This window comes from Oryx dammah, unplaced genomic scaffold (genome assembly GCF_014754425.2).
Source record: "Oryx dammah isolate SB20612 unplaced genomic scaffold, SCBI_Odam_1.1 HiC_scaffold_1, whole genome shotgun sequence".
NCBI classification, from domain to species: domain Eukaryota; kingdom Metazoa; phylum Chordata; class Mammalia; order Artiodactyla; family Bovidae; genus Oryx; species Oryx dammah.
The window spans coordinates 100,171,851-100,196,842 of record NW_024070185.1 but is presented as its reverse complement, the minus strand read 5'-3'; the positions used below and the strand labels follow the sequence as shown (position 1 = coordinate 100,196,842).

General features: G+C 44.1%; 1 protein-coding gene across 1 annotated transcript in view; it reads right to left on the bottom strand.

The window, feature by feature from the left end:
* SNX30 (sorting nexin family member 30) overlaps window positions 1–24,992 on the bottom strand; it is a 108,656-nt gene that overhangs the window by 48,463 nt on the left and 35,201 nt on the right. The window contains exon 2 of the mRNA XM_040239402.1: window positions 10,820–11,011. Coding sequence (XP_040095336.1) covers window positions 10,820–11,011 — 192 coding nt within the window. The remainder of the gene's footprint in view (window positions 1–10,819; window positions 11,012–24,992) is intronic.

Sequence of the window (24,992 nt, the reverse complement as noted above, 5' to 3'; positions counted from 1 at the left end):
CAGAGGAATGAGTGTTATAGAACTTGAGAGAGAGAGAGGAGAAGGAAAAAACTTAAATCTAAATCACTATTTATGAATCTTCAGGCACAAGGGTGACAGAAACATGGGCAGTAGCCTGGCACTTTGGCCACTTGATGCAAAGAGCCAACACTCATTGGAAGAAACCCTGACGCTGGGAAAGTGAAGTGAAGTCACTCAGTCGTGTCCGACTCTGCGATCCTGTGGGCTGTAGCCCACCAGGCTCCTCTGTCCATGGGATTCTCCAGGCAAGGATACTGGAGTGGGTTACCATTTCCTTCTCCAGGGGATCTTCCTGACCCAGGGCTCGAACCCAGGTCTCCCACATTGGAGGCAGACACTTTAACCTCTGAGCCACCAGGGTGGCTAGCCCCTAGATGCTGGGAAAAATTGAAGGCAAAAGGAGAAGGGGGCAGCAGAGGACAAGACGACTGGATAGCACCACCAATTCAAAGCACATGAGTCTGAACAAACTCGGGGACATAGTGGAAGATAGAGGAGCCTGGTGTGCTTCAGTCCATGGGGTCACAACTGAGCCACCAAACAACAACAAGAACAATAACAACAGAGCCTCGCCCCGCACGTGAAGCAGTCCCAGCATCTCTGGGACGCCACCAAGACTCCCCGAGCTTCGGTTCCCTCAACAGCAGGAAGGCAGCTGGAATGGAAGTGCTTCAAGACCCTGCAGAGCGCCCCCAACAGACTCTGTCTGGGGACTTGACAATGATTATGGGCTCATGAGAAGTAGATTTTGAAAGATGACAAATTAATGCAACTCGTTTTCATTGTAAACAGAACTGGTAAGAGGGCTCTGCTTTATGCCCTCCTAAATGTTACATGATATCAACTGGTTGCTGCTCTTTATTATAGTTTGCAAAACCATTTCACTGAATTATAGTCTATGTAACGTTTCTACTCTAACTTTAAAATCAATCTTTGATAACCACAAAAAGCAGTATGTATGATGAAACACAAGTTTTATTTCTGCTGTAACCAATTTTACTTTCAGGCAATTGCTTTTTTTGTTTGTTTGTTTTTCCTTCTTATTTAGACTAGACACATTTATTTTAAAACGTCAGGAAAATTAAAGTAATATAAAAACTATAATCCCTTTAAACAGAGAAAAATGCAATTATATTATGGTTTCCATGTTTTTTTCTATGTATAGTCCCTCATATTTTCTATATCTCTTTAATATATCTTGGATATCTTTCTATATCAATATAATCCACATGGATATACCATAATTAAACCAAATAACCATTTAGGTTATTTCTAATTTTTCAATCAATAGATCATTACAGCAAACATCACTGAACAACTGTTTGATAATTCTCTTGAAAGTATGAAACAGTAAATATGAAAGATTATACTAATTTTTAATCAACAAACTATTTCCAGATATAGACCAATTTATTTTCTAACCATATATTCTCAATACTGGTTATCTTTGATGGAATTATAACTGAAAAATAGTATATCTGTTTTGTTTATTTAATGACTGTTTCAACTGAATATCTTTTAGAATATTTGTTGGCTGCATATTTTTCTTCTTTTGTTAGAGAAGTTTATTTTTAATTTGTGAGTCTAGTCTTTTCCATATGTGAAAATGCTTTAGAGCCATTTAACCTATCATAATTGCCAAATAGCTTTTATTACACAGAATTTTTTAAATTGTTAAATAGTCAAATTTATCCATTTTTTCCCCTTTAGGGTTGCTAGTTTTAGGGCCACTGGTAAGAAGGCTGCCCTCATTGTAAGCTTTTAAAAATATCTGCCTGAATTATTCCCTTTATTTGTGGCTTGTGTGTGTGTGTGTGTGTGTGTTCAGTCACTCAGTCATGTCTGACCCTTTGCAAACCCATGGACTGTATAGCCCACCAGGCTCCTCTGTCCATGGAATTTTCCAGCAGGTTGCCATTCCTACTCCAGGGGATCGTCCTCACCCAGGAATTGAACCCGCATCTTCTGAGTCTCCCGTATGGGCAGGCAAATTCTTTACCACTGTGCCACCTGGGAAGCCCCTTTATATATTTGTCTTTAACTGCTACTATTCTATGTCTAGGACTCTATCATTAGAAAATACTTTTTAAAATTGTGGCAAAGATATTTGTATAATGATGTTCACTGAAATATTATTTAAATAAATTCAAAGAAACTAAATATCCAACAATAAAAAAAGGTCAAGGAAATTATCGTATAATTATTCTACAGTTATCAGTAATCATGCCTACAAGTCATTTTTACAACAAAAATGTTTCAATATAGTTTTAAGAAAAAAAGTAGGATACGAAATTGTATATTATTTCATTGGTATTAAAGTTTTGGACATAAAAAGTTATAAGAAGAATCTAGAACTGATAATGACAACTATCTACTTTACATGCAACTTTACTTCCAAACTTTCTAATATTCTCGTATAGTACTTTTAATAGTTACAAAAAAACCTACTCATTTAAAAAAATAACTCATTTAAGGACAGAGGAGTTAAGAAATCAGTGAAACTTGTTTGATGCTTTGGAAAGCAGTAACATTAAAAAAAAATCATAAAACAGAAAGGAAGCTCACAATTGCTAACCCAATATTTATTTTACTTATCTTTATCACTTCTTGTTCTAGAAAAGATATAGTGATACTTGGAATATGATCAAGTGACATAAATTAGGTGAGCAAGATAGAGGAAAAATAAGGACAGAAAGAAAAAGTAGAGCTGAGAATGAGGCTAGCAACACTCACTCACCTTGGAATTCTGCATGCTTGTTAAAACTGGGCCACAGACATCACAGTGAATTTCTGGAGGGAAAACTAGTCTGTTGTAAGACACACAGTGTTCGTAAAAGATACAGGTCAATAAAACCCCGACTCTGAGTCTGTAGTAAAATTTTCCTCTCTGAAATTCAGAGTCTAACTTAGAAAGAAAAATAAAGTACTAATAAGTGTTTATCTCTATTTTCTAGTATCTGTAGTCAACAAAACAATAAAAAAGGAAGTGTACACCCACAATCCCATGATGAGAGGCAACCACTTCACACCTTACTGTGTTCCACAGTCTAGAATGTTCCACAAGATCACCAGATCATGTGTACACACCTAAAGTCAGATCTACAAATAGGCAACGGAGCACAGGAGTGGTAATGAAGAGTATCCATTTTCACTGTTGCACCCTACGAATATCTCCTTGGTCACTCTCCAGCCCGTTTTGTTAACACGCTGGAAGACTAAGCACAGGGCCACAGTAAAATCAGCCACCCAGGAGCTCACCCAGTCCCCTGGGCCTCACCTTCCCACAAAAGAACGCCTCTTTACTCCCTAGGGGCTGATGGGCCAGTGACTGTGGACTGAAGCTTCTCCCAAGAATTTTCATTTAAATTCAAAATTTACAGTCCTTTCACTCTAGAGAGCTTCAGTCTTTTGTAATAAATGCCATCTATCTAGGCCACAGCTGGATCCTAAGAAGCCTAAGCAACTCCCTCCCGTAGAAAGGACCTCTTCCCTTATCAAATGGTAGCCAGCTCACTCCAGTACTCTTGCCTGGAAAATCCCATGGGCGGAGGAGCCTGGTAGGCTGCAGTCCATGGGGTCGCTGGGAGTCGGACACGACTGAGCGACTTCCCTTTCACTTTTCACTTTCATGCACTGGAGAAGGAAAAGGCAACCCACTCCAGTGTTCTTGCCTGGAGAATCCCAGGGACGGGGGAGCCTGGTGGGCTGCCGTCTATGGTGTCGCACAGAGCCGGATACGACTGAAGCGACTCAGCAGCAGCATGAGCAGCAGCAGCATCTCAATCTGCTTCAAAGCCCCGCGGCGCTCAGCACACCTGAAAGGATACCTGAAGAGGCTTCTGGCTGCCTCCCTCTGCGCTTCCATTTACCTCCTCCTTAGATCTTCCCACCTAGTTCCCTAGGACTCCTGTTCCGTAAGTAACAGTCCTGCAGGTCCCTGACCTGCTCACATCCTGAACGCTGGCTCTCCCGAGACCACACCCCGCCCTCCAGCTTGCTGCGCCGTCAGGCGGAAAGCTGCAGGCGTTCTCACATCTCGCCACCTCTGAGAGCCGCTGGTGACGCCGGCTCGCTCCTCCCGCGCTCCGCCACGCCCCCGAAAATCCCTGAGAGGCCCTGACCGCTCCCGCCCTCCTCGCGCTGTCACCCGCTGACACGCCGGCCCTTCTGCTGACTCCCTGACAGACCAGGCTCTCAGGCTTCGTAACGGGGCTGCCCTCAAGACCCAGCTGTTCCCACACACCACACTCACCTCCAAGCCAACAGCACCTCACCCCATGCCCACGGCCGCCCCACAGACGTTGCCATCACGCTGAAGTGCAGACATCTCCCTTGCTAACAGGCACCTCCTATAGTACAGACTCTTCCATTTCCCAGGATCCCTGTTTATTCAGCCTCGGGATTTACAGTTCCTGACAATCCATCCACTCTTGTCTTTATTTCTTCCTTATTCAGCCGTCAGTTGCACGATCAATCACTTCAACCTCTTACCTGCTGATATCCTAAATGCCCCTTCCAAGCTGTCATTCATGCATGCATGCTAAGTCGCTTCAGTCCTGTCTGACTCTTTGCAACCCTATGGCCTGTGGCCCTCCAGGCTCCTCCGTCCATGGGATTCTCCAGGCAAGAGTACTGGAGTGTGTTGCCATACCCTCCTCAGGGGATCTTCCCAACCGAGGGATCGAACACACCGTCTGTCTCCTGCACTGGCAGGCAGGATCTTCGCCACTAGCACCATCTGGGAAGCCCATCGTTTAAGCAGCTCTGGCAAAAATGCAACCACCTACTGCCTGCTTTTCCAGACTTAGGTACTGTCTGAAGGAAAAACAAAATCAGAGAAACACACTGAAACCATGAATTCTACAACTGGACCCGAAACACTGCCAAGCAATCTCTGGATACTTCCTTAGTCAATTCTCTTCCCCATTTTTCATGAATCAATGCAAAGTTTTGAAAGCTTCTAAGCCCCACTTTAAAACCTCCCACTTCACTCTTTGTAAAGACTTGGCTATCTCTTTATGGGAAAACTGCAGATATAAGCAAAGAATCCCTCAACTTCCTGCCACAAAAAACTCCTACTTCCCTTTTTCCTCCAGAAACAATGGGAAAAGTAGGCCTCCCTCAATGGAGGCTGTTCCTTCCCCCAATTCTGCTCAGGACTCTCTCCCCCCTCCTCCTCCTCAGTGGCTTCCATCCTTACCTCCAACCTCTGACCCAGTTCTTCTCTACCAACACTGGCCACGTGGCACTTATACAAGTCTCTTCCATCCTAACAAAATGCCTCTCCCCTCAAAGCCACAACCCCACAACAGCCACTGCTCTTCTCTTGTTACTTGCATTGCCGAACGGGGTGCTGTACCACCACCGCGGTGAAACTGCTCTCACCTTAGTCATCAACAGCCTTCTGGTCATTAAATCTAACATTCACTTTGTAATCCTTATATATAACTTGACCTCAGCAGCATTTAGCCTCTGTTGACCACTGAGGCATTTGAAGAGAGGAATTAATTCGGGCATAAGCCTTGGGCTCCGAAATCACGGCATATTGTGACTGTAGCCATGAAATTAAAAGATGCTTGCTCTTTGAAAGGAAAGTTATAAAAAACCTAGACAGCGTATTAAAAAGCAGAGACAACACTCTGCTGACAAAGGTCTGTATAATCAAAGTTATGGTTTTTCCAATAGTCATGTACAGATGGGAGAGTTGGACCATAAAGAAGGCTGAGTGCCAAAGAACTGAAGCTTTTGAACTGTGGTGCTAGAGAAGACTTTTGAGAGTCCCTTGGACTGCAAAGAGATCAAACTAGTTAATCCTAAAGGAAATCAGTCCTGAATATTCATTGAAAGGACTAATGCTGAAGCTCCAATACTTTGGCCCACCTGATGGGAAGAGCCAGTTCACTGGAAAAGACCCTGATGCTGGGAAAGATTGAAGGCAAAAGGAAAAGGGGGTGAGAGAGGATAAGATGGTTGGATGGCATCACCGACTCAATGGACATGAATCTGAGCAAACTCTGGGAGATAGTGAAGGACAAGGAGCCTGGCCTGCTGCAGTCCATGAAGGCCACGACTTAGCAACTGAACAACAAAAGAGCTTTAGTGATGACTATCAGGTGATGGGATAAAAGTCAAGAAGAGCATGGCTTCTAAAGGGAGCAGAAGGCGCCTCTCTATTTCTAACACCCGTCTACTTGCACTTCTTCATCAATTTCAACAGTCAGGCCATGGTAGTAGACACCACAGTGCTGGGGGTATGGGGGTGGAACTTTCTGGAAAATCATGTTTTTTGAAAGCACAGCACAAGACAGATCTGGGTTTAAGTTTCAACACATGTTAGTTGCATGTCTTTGAGCAATTTTCTCAATTATTGCTGTGTCTTAGGTTCCTCATTTGCAAAAGTAAGAATACTATCAGTACCTACTTCATTGAGGATTAACTGATGATATATTTAAAGCACTTAGCACAAAATAAATGACAGTTCATCCACAGAATGCAATACTGCTGCACGCTTAGAAACGATAGCATAAAAGTGTGCTCACTGGCATTTACTAGCAGAGAAAGACATTTGCAACATATTAAGTGAATTGGCCACTAGCAAAATACTCATTTTTGTGAATGGATAGAGACAAATAGTTCAGAGAATTCTAAATCATTATTTCTTGCTGGTGAGCTTGTATTTTTTTATTTTATTGTTTTAACTTACTTGAGTTTTTAAATTTCTCTGTAATGAGCACATATTAGTTATAGAAAATTTGAAGGGTTTCAACTGCAAATAAAACACATAAAAGTACAGCATGTGGGAAAGGCTCAGTAATTCTCTATTATGATGATGTTATCTTCTAGAAGTTGCAGAAAAAACTGCTAGGATCTGCCAGCCCTGAGAAAGCTGCTCTCCACAAATGGAGAGATAAGATACCCATGACTTAGACCTGGGTGGGGAACACTTTGCCTGCATTCGCTCCCAGCCCTAGGTTCATCTGAGCTCAGGAAAAGCAACTCTGTACTTTGGCCAGTTTTTGTCATCAGAAATCTGAACTAGGCCTGGAAGTCAAAGCAATAAAGTATTTGCACAACCTCATCCTTGGACCGTTAACTCTGCTTGATAATCTCAGCAGGAGTCAGGGTCCTAGACAAGAGCAGGTGTTTGGGAACCTGTGTTCCCCTCTGTCCCCTCTCTCATCCCCAAATATCCCTCAGTACATTCAGTTCAGTCACTCAGTCATGTCCGACTCTTTGCAACCCCATGGACTCCCTGTCTATCACCAACTCTGGAGCTTGCTAAAACTCATGTCCCATCGAGTTGATGATGCCATCCAACTATCTCATCCTCTGTTGTCCAGTTCTCCTCCTGCCCTCAATCTTTCCCAGCATCAGGGTCTTTTCCAGTGAGTCAGTTCTTCACATCAGGTGGCCAAAGTACTGGAGCTTCAGCATCAGTCCTTCCAATGAACACCCAGGACTGATCTCCTTTAGGATGGACTGTCCAAGGGACTCTCAAGAGTCTTCTCAAACACCACAGTTCAAAAGCATCAATTCTGTGCTCAGCCTTCTTTATGGTCCCACTCTTACATCCACACATGACTACTGGAAAAACCATAGCTTTGACTAGATGAACCTTTGTTGGCAAAGTAATCTCTGCTTTTTAAAATGCTGTCTCATTTTTAATTTCATGGCTGCAGTCACCCTCTGCAGTGATTTTGGAGCCCAAGAAAATAAAGTCTCTCACTGTCATTGTTTCCTCATCTATTTGCCATAAGGTGATGAGACCAGATGCCATGATCTTAGCATAATCTCTCTAAATGTTGAGTTTTAAGCCAGCTTTTTCACTCTCCTCTTTCACTTTCATCAAGAGGTTCTTTAGTTCCTCTTTGCTTTCTGCCACAGGGTGGTGTCATCTGCATATCTGAGGTTATTGAAATTACTCCCAGCAATTTTGATTCCAGCTTGTACTTCATCCAGCCTGGCATTTTGCATGATGTACTCTGCATAAATAAGAGGTTGACAATATACAGCCTTGATATACTCCTTTCCCAATTTGGAACCAGTCTGTTGTTCCATGTCTGGTTCTAACTGTGGCTACTTGACCTACATACAGGTTTCTCAGGAGGCAGGTATGGTGGTCTGGTTTTCCACATCTTTAAGAATTTTCCAGTTTGTTGTGATCTACACAGTCAAAGGCATAGTCAATGAAGCAGAAGTAGATTTGTTTTTGAATTCTCCTGCTTTTTCCATGATCCAACGGATGTTGGCAATTTGATCTCTGGTTCCTCTGCCCTTTCTAAGTCCAGCTTGAACATCTGGAAGTTCTCAGTTCACATACTGTTGAAGCCTGGCTTGGAGAATTTTGAGCATTACTTTGCCAGCATGTGGACTTCCCTGGTGGCTAAGACAGTAATACATCTGCCTGCAATGCAGGCGACCTGGGTTCGATCCCTAGGTTGGGAAGTTCCCCTGGAGAAGGAAATGGCAACCCACTCTAGTACTCTTGCCTGGAAAATCCCATGGATGGAGGAGCCTGGTGGGCTACAGTCCGTGAGGTTGCAAAATGCTGGACACAACTGAGCAACTTCACTTTCTTCCTTTCTTCCCTTCCTTCCCTCTTTCTTTCTTTCTTTTTTGCCAGCATGTGAGATGAGTGCAATTGTGCAGTAGTTTGAGCATTCTTTGGCATTGCCTTTCTTTGGGATTGGAATGAAAACTGACCTTTTCTAGTCCTGTGGCCACTGCTGAGTTTTCCAAATTTGCTAGAATATTGAGTGCAGCACTTTCAAGCATCATCTTTCAGCATTTGAAATAGCTCCACTGGAATTCCATCACCTCCACTAGCTTTGTTTGTAGTGATGCTTTCTAAGGCCCACTTGACTTCACATTCCAGGATGTCTAGCTCTAGGTGAATGATCACATCATCGTGATTATGTGGGTTGTGAAGATCATTTTTGTACAGTTCTTCTGTGTATTCTTGCCACTGCTTAATATCTTCTGCTGTTAGGACCATACCATTTCTGTCCTTTACTGTGCCCATCTTCCACATGAAATGTTCCCTTGGTATCTCTAATTTTCTTGAAGAGATCTCTAGTCTTTCCCATTCTACTGTTTTCTTCTATTTCTTTGCATTGATCACTGAGGAAGACTATCTTATCTCTCCTTGCTATTCTTTGGAACTCTGCATTCAGATGGATATATCCTTCCTTTTCTCCTTTACACATATCCCTAAGCATCCTTTTCATACAACACTTAGAAAGAAGGCTCCAGATGAATCACCAAGGTATTAAACCTGGTGTCACTATTTGAAACAGGAGAAGAAAAGGAGTCTGATTTGAGGTCAGAAGTGGAATTCACGGTAAGAAGTAAAAACTGAACCTTGAAACAAGTTCAGCCTTGAGGTGTTGTCCTTAAAGCCAAGGGAAAATGTGGGATTGGAACGTGGAAGAGATCCTTCTGAGATAATCCTGACTTAAGAGAAAATAAAATAACCCCAGGAAAAGAGACAGAAGTAAGAGCATAACGGAGAAAGGGGCCAAGGGAGGGCAGAGAAGAGGCAGAGGAGAGCGTGGGGAGCTGCAGGAGGGTGTCAGCCTGAGAGCCAGATGGCAGGGAGGCCCTCTGTGGGGCGGAGGACAGAAGGGGCGGGGGCGTGTCAAGGCAGGCAAGCACTGCTGGGCCAGCAAGGGGGCCACCTCGCCATTCAGCTGTTTCGCGCACAAATGCGAGCAAACCAGGCTTGCATTTCACTGACTACAGGCTAAAAGATAAGTTGACCCCAGGGTGAAAAATGCCAACAAAGGTACATGTAGTCAAACTTCTGGTTTTTCCAAGGCTTCCCTGGTGGCTCAGTGGTAAAGAACACACCTGCAATGCAGGAGACGCAGGTTCGATCCCTGGGTCGGGAAGATCCCCTGGAGAAGGAAATGGCAACCCACTCCAGTATTCTTGCCTGGGAAACCCCATGGACAGAGGAGCCTGGCTGGCTACAGTCCATGGGGTCTCAAAGAGTCAGACATGACTTAGCAATTGAACAACAAGGGGGAAAAAATAACTAACTAGAAATGACTCATGGGAATACACGTATCAACCTAGGACCTCCGAGGACATACTACACACTGAAGCACTTAGCAATGCTGAGGAATATTACCCAGTGGCAAAAGAGACGGGGGGAAACTGAGTTAGCACACGTGCATGTACACGCACACAAATTTTCAAATGTCAACCAGTGCAGAAAAGACTGGGCAGTAACACAGTGGCCCGTGGCAGAAAGTCAATAAATATTAGTTCCCATCCTTTTTTGACATCAAGTCTAATGAAACCAGATTAAAATCATGGTCTCATCACAGAGCTTCAGGCTGATACAATGACTCATAAATTTCAACAGTAAAGAGATTCTGGGACTTCCCTGGCAGTCCAAGGGGCTCAGGTTCAATCCCTGTTTGGGGAACTAAGATCCCACATGTTACACAGTGCAGCCAAAACAAAAACAAAAAAAAAGAGAGAGAGAGAGAGAGAGAAAGTAATGAGATATTAACATGTTAAACACTGTCACCATAGAAAGTGTCTTACTTTCTATGACTAAATTCCAAAGACTGGGGTCACAATTTCTCTTTCATTTTAAGATAAAAGAAAAAAGTTACATGTAACCCTTTTAAATCTGAATATATCCACTCTCTGAAAAAGCTGTACCCAGGCTGTGATAAAGGCGAACAGGGCTGTGCAGAGGGAGGGAAGAGGAAAAGGCAGGAACGACGGCGGGAGGCCGGCTTCTCCAAGCGGTGCACGCAAGGTGGAGGAGGACGGAGGGACCTACTTTGGTGGTGATCCTGTACGTGATGTAGGTCTCCATTGTACAGACATGCTTCTTAGGGTCATCAACCGTGACAAAGAGGTCTCTGGTCTCACCATCCATGTCATCATCAAGCTGAAGTCTGTTGAGAAGGGAAGATGAAGAAGCTGGACTCGCGGTGCCTGCTGGAGTACCACCATTGGGCAAAATGAGATCCTGAGGGAAGAAAAGAATCACCTTACACGTGAGCTGAAACACTCTCCTAGAGAACACCAGCCAAAGCGGCTGGCGGGGCCAAACTGAGAAACACCTCTAAATACAAAAATAACTTTCAAAGAATCTGATCCTCTCCTTTCTTAACATTTCTTAAGTGAACGGAGTCTTTTATGACCACAAGAAACACACGACAGGCAGTGCTCGCCACCAAATCCTGTTGATTCATCTCCCAGCACTGCAGGAACCAACAGTTCAGGGACGGAGAACCTAAGAGCCACCTGCACCGTCAGACTTGGACAGAGAAGGAACTCCTGAGCACGCCACAGTCTCTCATTTCCCCACTTTCTCAAGACCGCCACTTGGGCCCAGGTGAATTAAAGGGCCAGAACCCTCTTAAATATCTAACACATTTGAAAACTCAACCAACCATCACAAAGAGATAATTAAACATTATATATCTGGAATAAGTTCACACCACTACCTATTAAGTATGCTTCCCAGAAAACTGAATCTATATCCTGAACAAAGCACAACATCCATTTACAGGAAACATAGAGGAGTGAGGAACATGTTAAAACAGTCTATAAGGACGAGATAAGCAGAATCTACACTCTGTGAAACTAAAGAGAACTAGAGATCCAGTTTCTTCCATAAATAAACTGCAAGGAAAAAAAAAGAGAGAGAGATAGAAAGAACACCTATAGATGTAAAGAAATTTAAGAGATCTATCAACAATTGCAGTGGGTCCTGATTAAAACACAGGGTTAAAACATTTTTGGATATTCAGGAAAACTTTAATATCAAATACTTATTTGATGACATGAAGGAATTATTAGGTGTGGTAATGAAAGTATGATGATTTTACAAAGTCTTCATCTTTTAGTAACATGTAACTATGGTATTCATAGATTAAATGATAGAATGTGTGGTGTTAACATTTTTTTTAAATAATTAAAGACAGATAGGTGGGTAATGGGCTTCCTTGGTGGCTCAGACAGTAAACAAACTGCCTGCAAAGCAGGAGACCTGGGTTCAATCCCTGGGTCAGGAAGATCTCCTGGAGAAGGGAATAGCCACCCACTCCAGTATTCTTTCTTGCCTGGAGAATTCCACAGTCAGAGGAGTCTAGTGGGCTACACTCCATGGATTCACAAAGAGTCAAGATACACCAAAGTTGATCATTATTGAAGCTGGTACTTGCAGATTCACTAAAAATTATCTCCTCTTCCACATTTGTTTAAAATTTTCCATAATAGAAAAGCTTAAAGGAGGTGGGGAGAGCAAATACCAGAAAAGAAAGGGAAGGAAAGGTTAAAAACTTAGGGACTTCTTTCTTCTTGGGTCTCAGCAGGAAGCCACTTGAATCCATTATGTCCCTTTAATATCAAAAAATATGCAGTCTTCCAGTTACCTTTTCTGCTTTTCTTCCAGTTACCTTATGCTACTGCTGCTTTTCCGATTTTAAGATTTGACAAGAGAACAAAACCCTGTTCTAGCAGATGTGAAAGCCTCTGAATGTCACCTTGGAATAATTAGAAGGCAATGACTAAGGAATATGGCAAGAAATGACATGATACTAAGCAAAGGGCCTTGGTCAGGAATGTTGTCTGCATTCCTGACCTGTGCGGCAGTCAGATCACAGGCTGCGGGTGGGGAGGTGCTTTCCCCTGAATGAGGTCTTCTTGTGTGCAGGCTGGATATGACTTAGCCCCCAGAGAAAAGAACATACAGGAAATGAAAAGTCAACCAAGCCATCATATCTACGAGCTCCAGCTGAACAGGGCACATCTGGGAACAGGGTCTGGAACAAGGCGGAGGGAAGCACGGCCTGGGGTCAAGGGCAATGTCACCTAACTTAATGGGTGACGGAAAGTAAATTAAAAAAGCACCTTCCTTTGTCTCCCTGACCACAGATAATTTAATCACATTCTTAACATATGCCATCAAAAATACTTTTGTAATTACTGAAAGGGTACCATTTCAGAGAAGATACTCAATGGGAACGGACCCCACCCCTCCACTTCTCAGCCAAGGGGCTTGTTAGCTGGGAAGGCAAGCCCCTCAGCAGCTGCTCTCGTGTGGCCCACAGAACCTTGATACAGCAGTATCCTGCAACCTGCTTCCTCAGCACACTGATGCCATGGGGCATGCAGTGTCCTACCCCAGGGTCTAGGGATCCATGAGAGGACATCTCTGGAGCTCTGAGACAACCATCACATCTTAATCTCTTCAGTAAATATTTAAACACTGACCTCAGGCAAGACACTCAATTAGGCATTGAGGGACCCCCTCTGATTTTTTTGTCAACTCTAGCTCACTGGGCCTCAGAAAAGCTTCATCACCTACAGCTAAACATTGCACAAAAGAATGAAAGAATTCAAAACCTTTAGTCAGGTAAGCCAACATCAGCTCAGACAGCAATTTTCTACAATCTGGCCTGAACTGATCCTGGAAATCACTATGCTACCGCATATTCCTCATCATGGCTTGCACGGCATATACACACCCCTCTTTCTAGGCAGGGGGCTCCAAGGATCTCACAGGAATCTGCCCAAATGACCCCCTCTTGGAATCCTTCCTGGATCCACGCCCAGGCAGAACAGCCACTCCCTTCTCAATAGCTTGAAGATACATCCACGGAAGCAATTTTCATAGTTTTAATCATTTATTTACATATATAGCTTACCCATAAGTACTGTGCATCCCCAACAACTCTGTGCCTTGTGTGTGTGTGTGTGTGTGTGTGTGATTATCTGTTTGTTTGCAGGCCCCCCCATGACTCCAGCCAACTCCCCTAACCTTTGCTCTGGGGACCTGAGTCAATAACTCTCCAGGAACAGCCCACAAGAAGGTCTAAAAAGTCTTGGACGGAGAGTGGGAACTTCAGTTCTCAAGTCAGTTAGTGGGGTTTGGGGAGGACAAGAGCACATCAGTCAGACCTTGTCACATAGCATTCTTTCCTTTAGAACTACACGACCAGGAAAAGCACCCGTACCTACCCTACAAGGTGTTCCCTGGGGTGTTATTTGAGCATATATGCACAGCTAATGAGCGATATGCCTGGAATTTTCTAAAAAGGGAAGCTAGGGTGTTCAAGTTCCACATCTGTGCACAGGGCTTCCACATTCTTATTTCACTGGCCCCGGCGTCAACCTTGTGAGGTTAGCAAGCAAACACTATCTCTACCGATAAGGAAGCAGACTCGAAAAGTTGAGGACTGTGTTCAAACGTATGGAAGCCAGCCATCACTCTGCTTAGTTGAGCCCAGGCTTCTGGGGTCAAGGGTGTGATCAAGCTGAATCCCCTTTGTGTGGCGTTTCCCAGCCCAACACCGTCCCCGTCTCCATTCTCAGGCCATAAATCCTTTTGGGTAAACACGAAGCGTCTGTTTTTAAAACAAGTCCAGGAATGCAAAGATTTTCCCTTAGGGTCTGAATACACATTATTCCCCAGATAACCCCTCTCAAGATACTGTCCCCATGAGGAACAAAGGTAAAGAGAATATATGAAAATCTTCGGAGGAAGCGCAGGGCTCAGGTGGACGCAGTGACCTGACTCCTCTGCCCCCGGAGCCCTCCGGCAGCCTGTCTGCTTCCCTGAGACCTGAGCAGGCACTGTGGGAGAGCCGTGCCTTTGCAACTAAGGTGACTTACGGGACGACGGGAGAAGTGAGACAGCCCCTTGGCTCAACGCAAAAGCCTCCTGTTTTCTTGCTGCTACCTTACTGCAGCCGGAATGTGCTCTGAAAAATGTCAATCAAAACACGTCACACACACACATACACACACTGGCTCAAAACTCTCGAAGACTTCCATCCCCTCACGTTCAGTATAAAATCCTGATTCCCTCCCATAACCCACAGGGCCAACATGATCTTATCACTGTCTCTGACCTCCTCCCAGACATCCTCCCCTCCCCCCCAGCTCATCCTGCTCTACACTCTCTGGCCTTGGCTTATCCTGACCTCAGGGCCTTCACGCTTGCGGCTCACTCTGCCTGGACGTGGGTCTCCTCGCTCCTGTTGCCACTGGGCTGGCTTTTCTCCTCAAACTGGTTTTTGCTCAAATGACACCCACTCGGAGAGGCGTTCTCAGCCCACAAAAATCTAAAAATAGCCCTGCACCCCTCCAGCATTTTCCAGTCCCTTCCCTGGCTTTATTTTCATCGCAGGACTCACCTCTCTCTGAAAATGTATTGTATATTAATTGATTATCTGTCTGACTCCCCACCAGTCCATAAGTTCCACAGGAGCAGAGACTTTGTCTTGTCCACTCCTCTGTTCTTTGACACATAGTAGGTACTCAGTAAGTATTTGATGAATGAATGAGTTTTGGCAATGATCCAACTCAATCTCTTCCCAATATAACGTACTCAATAAACGCCAGTTGAATGAGAATGAAACAGGCCAACCTGGCCAAACTGCCTAGTTTTGAACCCCAGTTCCACTATTTACTAGCAGCATGACTTCAGCAAATTCCTAATCTCTCTATGCCCCGATTTCCTCACTTATAAAATGGGCATAATGAGACTGAGTTAACAAATGGAGCAACTGGAACAGTACCTGGAACATGGTAGTCTCTACATCACTATTAAAATACACACACACACAAGTCAGCTGGTTGGCACATATTCGTGCATACCCTCACAGACTATGGGGCTGGGTTCACAACAGACAATCAGTTCAGTTCAGTCGCTCAGTCGTGTCCGACTCTTTGCGACCCCATGAATCGCAGCACGCCAGGCCTCCCTCTCCATCACCAACTCCCGGAGTTCACTCAGACTAACATCCGTTGAGTAGGTGATGCCATCCAGCCCTCTCATCCTCTGTTGTCCCCTTCTCCTCCTGCCCCTAATCCCTCCAGCATCAGAGTCTTTTCCAATGAGTCAACTCTTTGCATGAGGTGGCCAAAGTACTGGAGCTTCAGCTTTAGCGTCATTCCTTCCAAAGAAAACCCAGGGCTGATCTCCTTCAGAATGGACTGATTGGATCTCCTTGCAGTCCAACAATAAATGCTGCTAAAAATTAAAATTACACCTAGAGTCACAGTCCCTGCCTTAACCACATCTTTGTTAATATTTCACTGTAACTAGATCTACAGTAGCCCTTGTGAGAGTTACAACTGCAGAGTTGACAAATAAATGAAAACTTCTCATTGCTCCAAGTGATCAATTCTTACTATGCAGTTTCAGTTATAAGAGAATTTCTTCTCCCAGCCACCCCTTTTTACTTAGGAAGAGAAATATATAATTAGGCCACTCTGGAAACTCCCCTTATTCAAAGAATTTCAGTTAAAAGATCCAACATCATGGTCAGCCAGCCCCAAGACAGGTTATTAAACTAACAGAAGTCACCAGTAAAATTCTATTGCTATATTAAACACAGGGTTTAGGAAAGAAAGTAGTATGCATTAGGAGCCAACATGGATGTAATGAAAACAAGTCATCCTGGCGTGCGGTCGGCGGCGGTGGCAGCAGCGGGTGCCGGGAGCGCCGGCCGGGGCGGAGGGGGGAAAAAAAAAAAAAAGAAAACAAGTCATCCTAAAATACTGCCGTTTCTCTTTTTGATACCGTTAAGAGAAATGTGATGGCAGCCCACTCGAGTACTCTTGCCTGGAAAATCCCATGGGTGGAGGAGCCTGGTGGGCTGTAGTCCATGGGGTCTCAAAGAGTTGGACACGACTGAGTGACTTCACTTTCACTTTTCACTTCCATGCATTGGAGAAGGAAATGGCAACCCACTCCAGTGTTCTTGCCTGGAAAATCCCAGGGACAGCAGAGCCTAGTGGGCTGCCATCTATGGGGTCGCACAGAGTCAAACACGACTGAAGCGACTTAGCAGTAGCAGCAGAGAAATGTGGGCACCACGACGATCTAGTTTCAGAAGACCCTGCCAAAGCCTCTCAAGGCATCCTGAACAAGAGAATGGTCAGAGGAACTAGAAGGTGCCTGCTTGCACCTTCATGAAGTCAGCTGCCCTGGGTGGGTCCACCAAGCACAGAGGAGGCAAGAGCGCACATTCTGAAAATGCTGGACTCCACGAGATGAGGAGAGCACCTAAAATGAGGAGGAGGCCAGGCTATACTAGACCCAAACAACAGAGGAACCAAGCCAGGTCTTGCTAACCGCCTGCCCCTGGCCCTGGCTTCCTTTCTTCTAGGGCTTTTCCCCACAGAGAGACCACTCAACTGACCTGTCAGCTGGTCACTCAACTTAACCTACAGTCCGAGAAGACAAAGGTAACATCAAGTGCAAACAGGGTATCTAATTACTCACCTGTTCTGGTGAGAGGCAACTAGCAGGCCTGTATTACCTCATCAGACCCAAGAAAACCGAAAAATTTATCCAGCCTATATTAACTCATCATTCAGACCCAAGAAAGCTGAAACATGAGGAAAGCAACAGTCCTTAAGAGCAGATAAATGTATACATTTGAAAAAGATTTATCCCACGAACAGTACGCTTTAGTCCACATTTACTCTGTACACTAATTTAAAAAGAAAAGTCAACAGAAAGTAGAAGAGGGAATAAAAAAAATAAAGCATAAATTGAAAACAAACAGGGGACTTCCCTGGCAGTCCAGTGATTAGGACTCTGAGCTTCCAAGGCAGAGAGCACAGGTTCAATCCCTGGTCGGGGAACTAAGGTCCTACATGCTGCCTGGCCAAAAAATGTTTTGTTTTTTTTTAATTTGTAAGTTATAAATGAAACAAAAATTTAAACTAAAACTTAGGAAGCCTGATCAATATAGAAAGAGTATGAGGGAAAATGAGCAGGCAACAGTGGTTTAAATCTTACTTCTATGTATGATTATACATTACAAGGGTGTGCTATGAATAGCTATGTTAATAAATCTGTAAGTCTCTACGAATTTGATGACTTTGCAGGAAAATGTATGGCCAAGGAGAAATTAATTGAGGCAGAAAATCTACACAAATAAATAACCTCAGAACTGTGGTCAGAGAACTTTTACTGAAAGGTGAGCTAAGTCCCAATGGCTTTACAGCTGAGCTCTAATAAGCCTCATGGAAAAAAGCTCTGTTTTGTTCAAACACTCCAAAACACTTCAAAAAATGAGGACGGTTTCAAGTCATTTTATTATTACCTATGAAAAACTGAAAGTCACTTAGTCGAATCCAACTCTGCAACACCATGGACAGTAGCCCGCCAGGCTCCACTATCCATGGAATTCTCCAGGCAAGAACACTGGAGTGGGTAGCCATTCCCTTCTCCAGGGGATCTTCCCAACCCAGGGATCAAACAGGGTCTCCTGAATTCCAGACACATTCTTTACTGTCTGAGCCATCAGGGAATATCTGATACCAAGACAGTAGGACAAAAAAAGGAAATCAGATTAAGTGTAAACTTTGTCAATAAAGTAACAGCAAATGGTACATTAAAAGAATTGGTTTTCAAAAGAAAGAAAGAAACATAATATATCAGGGTTGAGTCAAACATTCTCCAGGAAATCAAAAATTATTTAACATTAAGAAAGTTATAATGCTATGTATTACATTAACTGATCATTGTCAAATATAATCATGTCCACATCTGCCACAATGTTTGTTGGCATCACTCACTAGTAAATATCACTCATTCCCTTAAAATCTCTAAGAAAAAAAAAGATCCCTAAATATGTTAAAGAGTATATATCAGAAAACATCAGCTATGAACCTTGAAAACACTGCTCTAAGTGAAAGAAGCCAGACACAAAAGGCCACGTGTATAATTCCATTTATATGAAGAAGCCAGACAGGCAAATTAGAGAGACAGAAAGCAGACTTTTGGTTGCCAGGGGCTGGAGGCAAGAGGAAATGGGAGTGAACACAATAAATATGAGTTTTCTTTTTCAGGTGACAAAATAATCTGGAATTCAACATTAATTAATGATGGTTGCACTGTGCTGTGAGTACACTAAAAACCACTCAATTGTATAGTTTAAAATGATGAATTTTAGAGTATGTGAATTAGATCTCAGTAATATAGTTTTAAAGAAGGAAGCAATACGAAACCCTGAAGGCACGTCTATTAAATTCAGAAACAAGACTCTGATACCTAATACCACTCCTTTATTCATATCGCTCCAGAGACTTGAGCTAAAGCAACAATGTACGACAGGGCTCCGTGCACTGCAGTCATTCAAGCCAAACACGCAGTGATCTACCACATCACTTTATGGCAAAAGGTTGCTTTCTTCAAAAATTAATCTAAAATTGTGATACCCATAACAGGGAGAAAATGCATTTAAAGCATTTTAAAATGGTAAGTCTAAACCAAGGTAAGGCATTTACTACGTAGTTCAGTGACCAAAGGAGAGGACAGAAACCAAACCGTATGGTAGACTGTATTATCGTTCGCAACTATTCACTCCGTACCTTTAACAGGATTATATACCCTCACTATTGCCAAGTGACAGCCGCCAGGAAGGCTCATCCCCACTCCCTAAGTAACCTGTTTTGGCCAATGGCCATGAGCGAATGTGATCTACGGGAGATGGGAGCAGACGCGTTAAGAGCCAGGGCCTGTTTCCATCAGCTCTCATGGTCTCTTCCCTCCTCTGCTCTGCAACTAGCACGTGCCAAACAGGCTGAGCTTTCAGAACGGAGACTTGTGAAAAAGAGCCATAGCAACGGACTCATAGCCACCAACACATAACTTGACCTAGAAATGAATGCTTGCTGCAAACCTCTGTATTTTGCGAGCTGTTCACTACCACAGCAAGGCTAATACATATAATTATAAAAATGTCTATGCAATTTATTTTGTGGCTGAGCTATGCAGCACGAAGGACCTTAGTTACCCGACCAGGGATCAACCCCCTCTGCACTGGGAGTTAATCACTGGACCACCAGGGAAGTCCTAAAAATGTCTGTGTAATTTTTTTTTTAATCTGGGTAGGAAATAGTGTATAAAGAACATGGAATTTTAAGAGGTACAGCTTTTTTTTTTCCTGCAGAGTTACATAAAATTCATCTTAACTGTGTGACCTAAGTCCTAGAACTCTTACTTGCTCACCAGCAGAAGTTCAGTCTTCCTTCCTTTCCACCCCTGCCCTAGAATCGCATCTCCAATATTCTCCCAAACCTCCAAGGTTGCTTGCATAAGTGTCCCCAAATTCCCACAGCCCAGCAGTCTGTGACGTCTAGGTTAGCATCTTCCCTGAGCAAACTTACATTTTCCCACTTCGGATTCTGGAGCATTACTTATAAGGGAAAGGCTCTTCTTTAGACATGGGTTAAGAGATCACTTTTAATTATTTGTAGGTTAATAAAGTCATTTCAAATGAAACTGTTTCCCCAGCTTTTCTATTAGAAAAACTCCCTTCAAGTAAAATCCTCTACTGACCCAAAAGACAACCTCCGACAAGATTACAAATGAAGAGCAAGAGCCCACATCCACATTCTCCAGCTCAGCTTCCAATGTTTACTACCAGCTTTTTCTAAGACTCTTCAGACATTCCTGTGATTCTTGGGAGGAAAGGTTTTTCTCCTACCCTCAGATGAATTTAAACATGATCTCTTTCCATCCTTCTAAAGAGGATATATACTGTTCAACCACATAGTGAAGTATCTAACACACGTTAGTCAAAGTGCTGACACAGAGCTACGAGGATGTGACGCCTGTGTTTAGATCACTCAGTCTGGCTGGGCACATGGTCACCAAAACCTCTACCTGTGACACAAAACAACTTGGGATACAATGGAGGTCCATGCGAAATGAGGGAGGCATGCAAAGGCTGCTGGGGCAACTCGAGAGTAACAAGATAATTTGCTGAACAGAAAACAAGACAGTGGGAGAGCTTGGTCTGCACATTCCAGGTTGAAGGAGGAGAGGTATTTCTGCAAGCTTGTCCCTAACTGAATGATACCTAGGACCCACAACACAAAGGTTGTAACTCTGTTGCTGGTCAAGTATATGCCATGATGTGGAGGAATGAAAAGGCCAAGCAGACAGCTTTCTGAACACATGAATTAAACCTCAGCCAAAGTACCCAACAAGAGAACATGACTCTAAAAACCTCTCTGAAAACCTCTTTCCTTCCCACCTTGATGCATTCTGCCAACCGAAAGCTCAGCAGGAAAGTCATTCCTCCCTGACATGTCTACATCAAAATCACGCAGGGGTCTGGGGCGGAGAACCCCTCAGATCATCCAAGTTGGTTGTGTCACTTATAAGAAAAGACTCAGAAGTTGCACGTAAGCAGTCATGCAGGCAGTAATGTGAGGACGTCAGGTCTTTGCTCTCTCACCTAGGGCTGTGGTACACCACATAACCCAGACATCCCATACAAGAATGAGAACGAGGCACCTGAGTACATAAAGAGCTCCAGAAGACCAACTGAGAAAAAGTTACATGACTGGTGGCAATCAACAGAGGAGAAACAATGTTTCATAAAGACCTACTGGGGGTACTTTCCTGGTGGTCCAGAGGCTAAGACACCAAGCTTGGGCCTGGGATCACTCCCTGGTCAGGAGAACTGGATCCCACAAGCTGCAACTAAGATCCAGTACAGTCAAAAAAAAAAACACCTACTGGGGATATTCAGTCTAAGGGCCTCATTTCTATACTCGCCCAACCTTAGTACACTCCATCTACCTCTGGTCTTTTAGCAGACGAGGCAAGGCAGGAAGGAAGACCTAGGCTTAGAGTCCAAATGACTGGGCTTGAATTCTGGCTTTGCTCCTCACCAGGCCTGGAGTGAGGTACTCAATCTCTGTGAGCCCAGTTTCTCCATCTATGACACAGAGGGTGTAAGGATTCAAGGAAACACACAAGCAATGTGCTACCCTAATCCCTTATGTGTTTTAGTTCCTGCCCACCCTTCACATAACACTCCTTAACTGTACCATTTGTTCATCTCACAAACTGGTCCTAACTGACGTAATTTTTGTTACCATCTGACACAGCACTGCACACGTGGAATGCACTCAAGAGTCTGAGGTAACGAGTCAGACTAAGGAAAGAGAAGGGAAGCATCTTGGTTTTCAGAACAAGGACTGAGACAAAACAATATACTTATATTGCTGAATATCTACTAGGGGATCAAACACTTGTTGATTAATCATCACCTCAGACGAAATCCCTTTCCAAGGACAAAAACCATTCAAGTGAGGAACAGACCAGGGCAAGATTCCACCATCAGTTCAAGTGAAGTGGTTACTCTTAAGGCTACGCTTACACCATTCAGCTGTGCTTAAAACAGCCTTGAGCACTGAGCGAGACTAAAAGTGTCTTGTCCTCAAAAATGACCTGAGGCTCACCGTTCCTCCATAACTGGGACTCTTTTCTAGAACCCAAAAACACCCCATGCCAAAAATAATGTGCAAAATTTTGCACGTGCCCTTGTAAATCTGAATCTTCCTTCGGAGAGAACCTAGCATTTTTAGAGTCCCAGAAGTACCCATGGGGGACAAAGTTAAGCCCTGCTGCTTCTAAACTGTCTGTCTCAATTAAAAAAGGAAGCAGAAGTATGTCTGAACTCACATGAGCTCCCTAAATTCAAATCACTCCTTAGTTGAGTACTCTCACGCTCAACAATCTGTGCTCCTTAATTGCTTACTCTCATGCTCAACGATCTGTGACACACAGACCCAGCCTTTAGGTCCAGCCTTTAGGAGGATGCCCTTGAACCTCCATCCAAGCCTAAAACTAACCTGAGGTGAGCATTTGTCAAATTAGAAGGAAATATGTGACTGTACTCAAATAGGTCACAGTTGCTTGATCTATTAGGATTCTTTCCCTAACAGGATTCTCTCAATATTAGTCTTGTGGCATTAAACACTGTTGTGTTGATTCAGGAATCTGCATCTAACCACAGAGGAGCTAAAAGAGATGGTTTTCTGAGAAATTCTTCAAAGCCTGAGATATGCAATCCCCATGGCATCCTTTTTAGAAGCCTGAAGCATGCCCACCTCCCACCCAAAAGTACAGATGCATTTCTTCTAGGCTTGAGACCTACCTGACTACCTGGCTGCTCCAGATCTAATCCCCACACTCCTACTGACATGACTCGAACCGGACTGGGACATGGGGAATCTCTCTTTATTTCCATGGTGAATGGATTTACTGGAAAATAAGAAGGCACTCAACATTCAGCTGATCACAGTCCTAAACAACCAAGAGTGAAAGAAAAAGCAAGAGCAGGACATTCTACACCAAAACAGCTCAAGAGAGTTTCACAACTAAGTAACCGGACAAGAAAAGTGACAGAAAGGCAGGAATGAAGGACATGCAAGAAAAGGGCCCCGTGCTTCATACTGATCGGTCTGGCCCTCTTAAGTGGGTGTTCTGAGCTCAGAGGCAGAAACGAGCTCTGTAAATATTAATATAAGGATGAGTGGAAGTATTTCAGACTGGGTACAAACGTAGAGGGCAGAAACAGATAAAAGAAGTCAAGGAATGAATGACAGGGAAAAAAAAATACTGCGACCTTAGATGCCTATGAACTATGAGGATAAAACAAAGTCAGGGACTTCCCTGGTGGTCCAGCGGTTACAAATCCACATGCCAATGCAGGGGACACAGGTTCGATCCCTGATCCAGGAAGAGCCCACATGTGGAGGAGCACCTAAGACCCTGCACCGCGCAAATCCTGAAGCCTGTGTGCCTACAGCCCACACTCCAAAAACAAGAGGAGCCACCGCAATGAGAGGCCTGAGCTTGGCAACGAAGAGAGTAGCCCCCGCTCACCGCAACCAGAGAGAAGCCTGCATAGCAACCAAGACCCAGCACAGCCAAAAGTGAATAAATAAAATAATACATAAATAAAAACAAAGTCAGAAAGGGGGCAGCTTCCCTGTGGTGGCGCAGCAGAGGCTGGAGGGTACGCATCCCCGTGGGGAGGTGTGGAGGTTTGTCTTGAAGCCAGTATACAAGACAGCAAGACACAAGGATTTCTCAAGATGCTTTCATTTACACTTCATACACGACAGAGAAAGATGTCAACTGTTCACAGTAAGGATGCTTATTATTACTCTTCAGGTTGTTGTGGGGAGGTGGGGACTGGCAGATCAAGGGAGAGTTAACTTTCTTCAAAGCCTCTTTTAGGTATACCTGTTGTTTGACAAAATTTAGCTGAAGGATTACCTTCTTACAATATATATAATTAAATACGTTTTCAGCATCTTACTTCAAGGAATCTCTGTGAGATGGCAGAGAGAATGGGACAAAATAATGACCACTTTCTATTTCTTCTGTAGGCCAAAAGAGATGTTTTCCTACACACGGGCGTTTTAAGTAGCCTAATTACCAGGGTACCATCTTCCCTCAAACCACAAATTACAGGATATGGAAAGAAAAAAAATCTACTCATTCATGTCTTCATCCAAACAAACATTTATCGAGTTCCCACAGAGGGCCAGGTGCTATTCTAGAGGCAGGAGAATTTGAGGAATCAAGTTTCGGGGTGGAGTGCGGGTGTGGCAGGGACCCAGGACAAACAGCAACATGATCTAGCGAGACAAATACACGAATAAGGGGACAGCGCTGTGCTGGAGTCCAGAGAAAGCGAGAGTAACTGTGCTCCGAGGCCGGCTCCAGAGAGGTACCCTGCCACCCCAGCCCTCCTACCAGCTCTGCGGCAGCAAGAAAACCACTTGAATTCACCAATGCTCACTGGAAAATGGTAAGGCCAACCCACCCAGGTGGCCAGGCAGCATGGAGGATACAGCGAATGCCTGTGGAAGCCTGTGTACACAGAGAAGAGCCACTCCAGGTAGGGCCAAGGCGTCCCCAGCCTGGAGCGCGGCCTCAGCAGGCAGACACAGGCTAAGAGGCAAAGGACACGGCTGGGGACTGGCCTCATGGGCTGAACCAGGGGCAGCGGCTGGAGAGAAGGCCTGAAGCACCGATGAGCTCCAAATTCTCTGAAGAATCTCAAATACCAGGCTTAAGAATTTGCGGTGCACCCTACAGGCAGTGGCTAAGATTTTAGGCAAGAAAGTGACAGTCACATGTAAGGTTTTCAAAAAGACTTCAGAAAGAA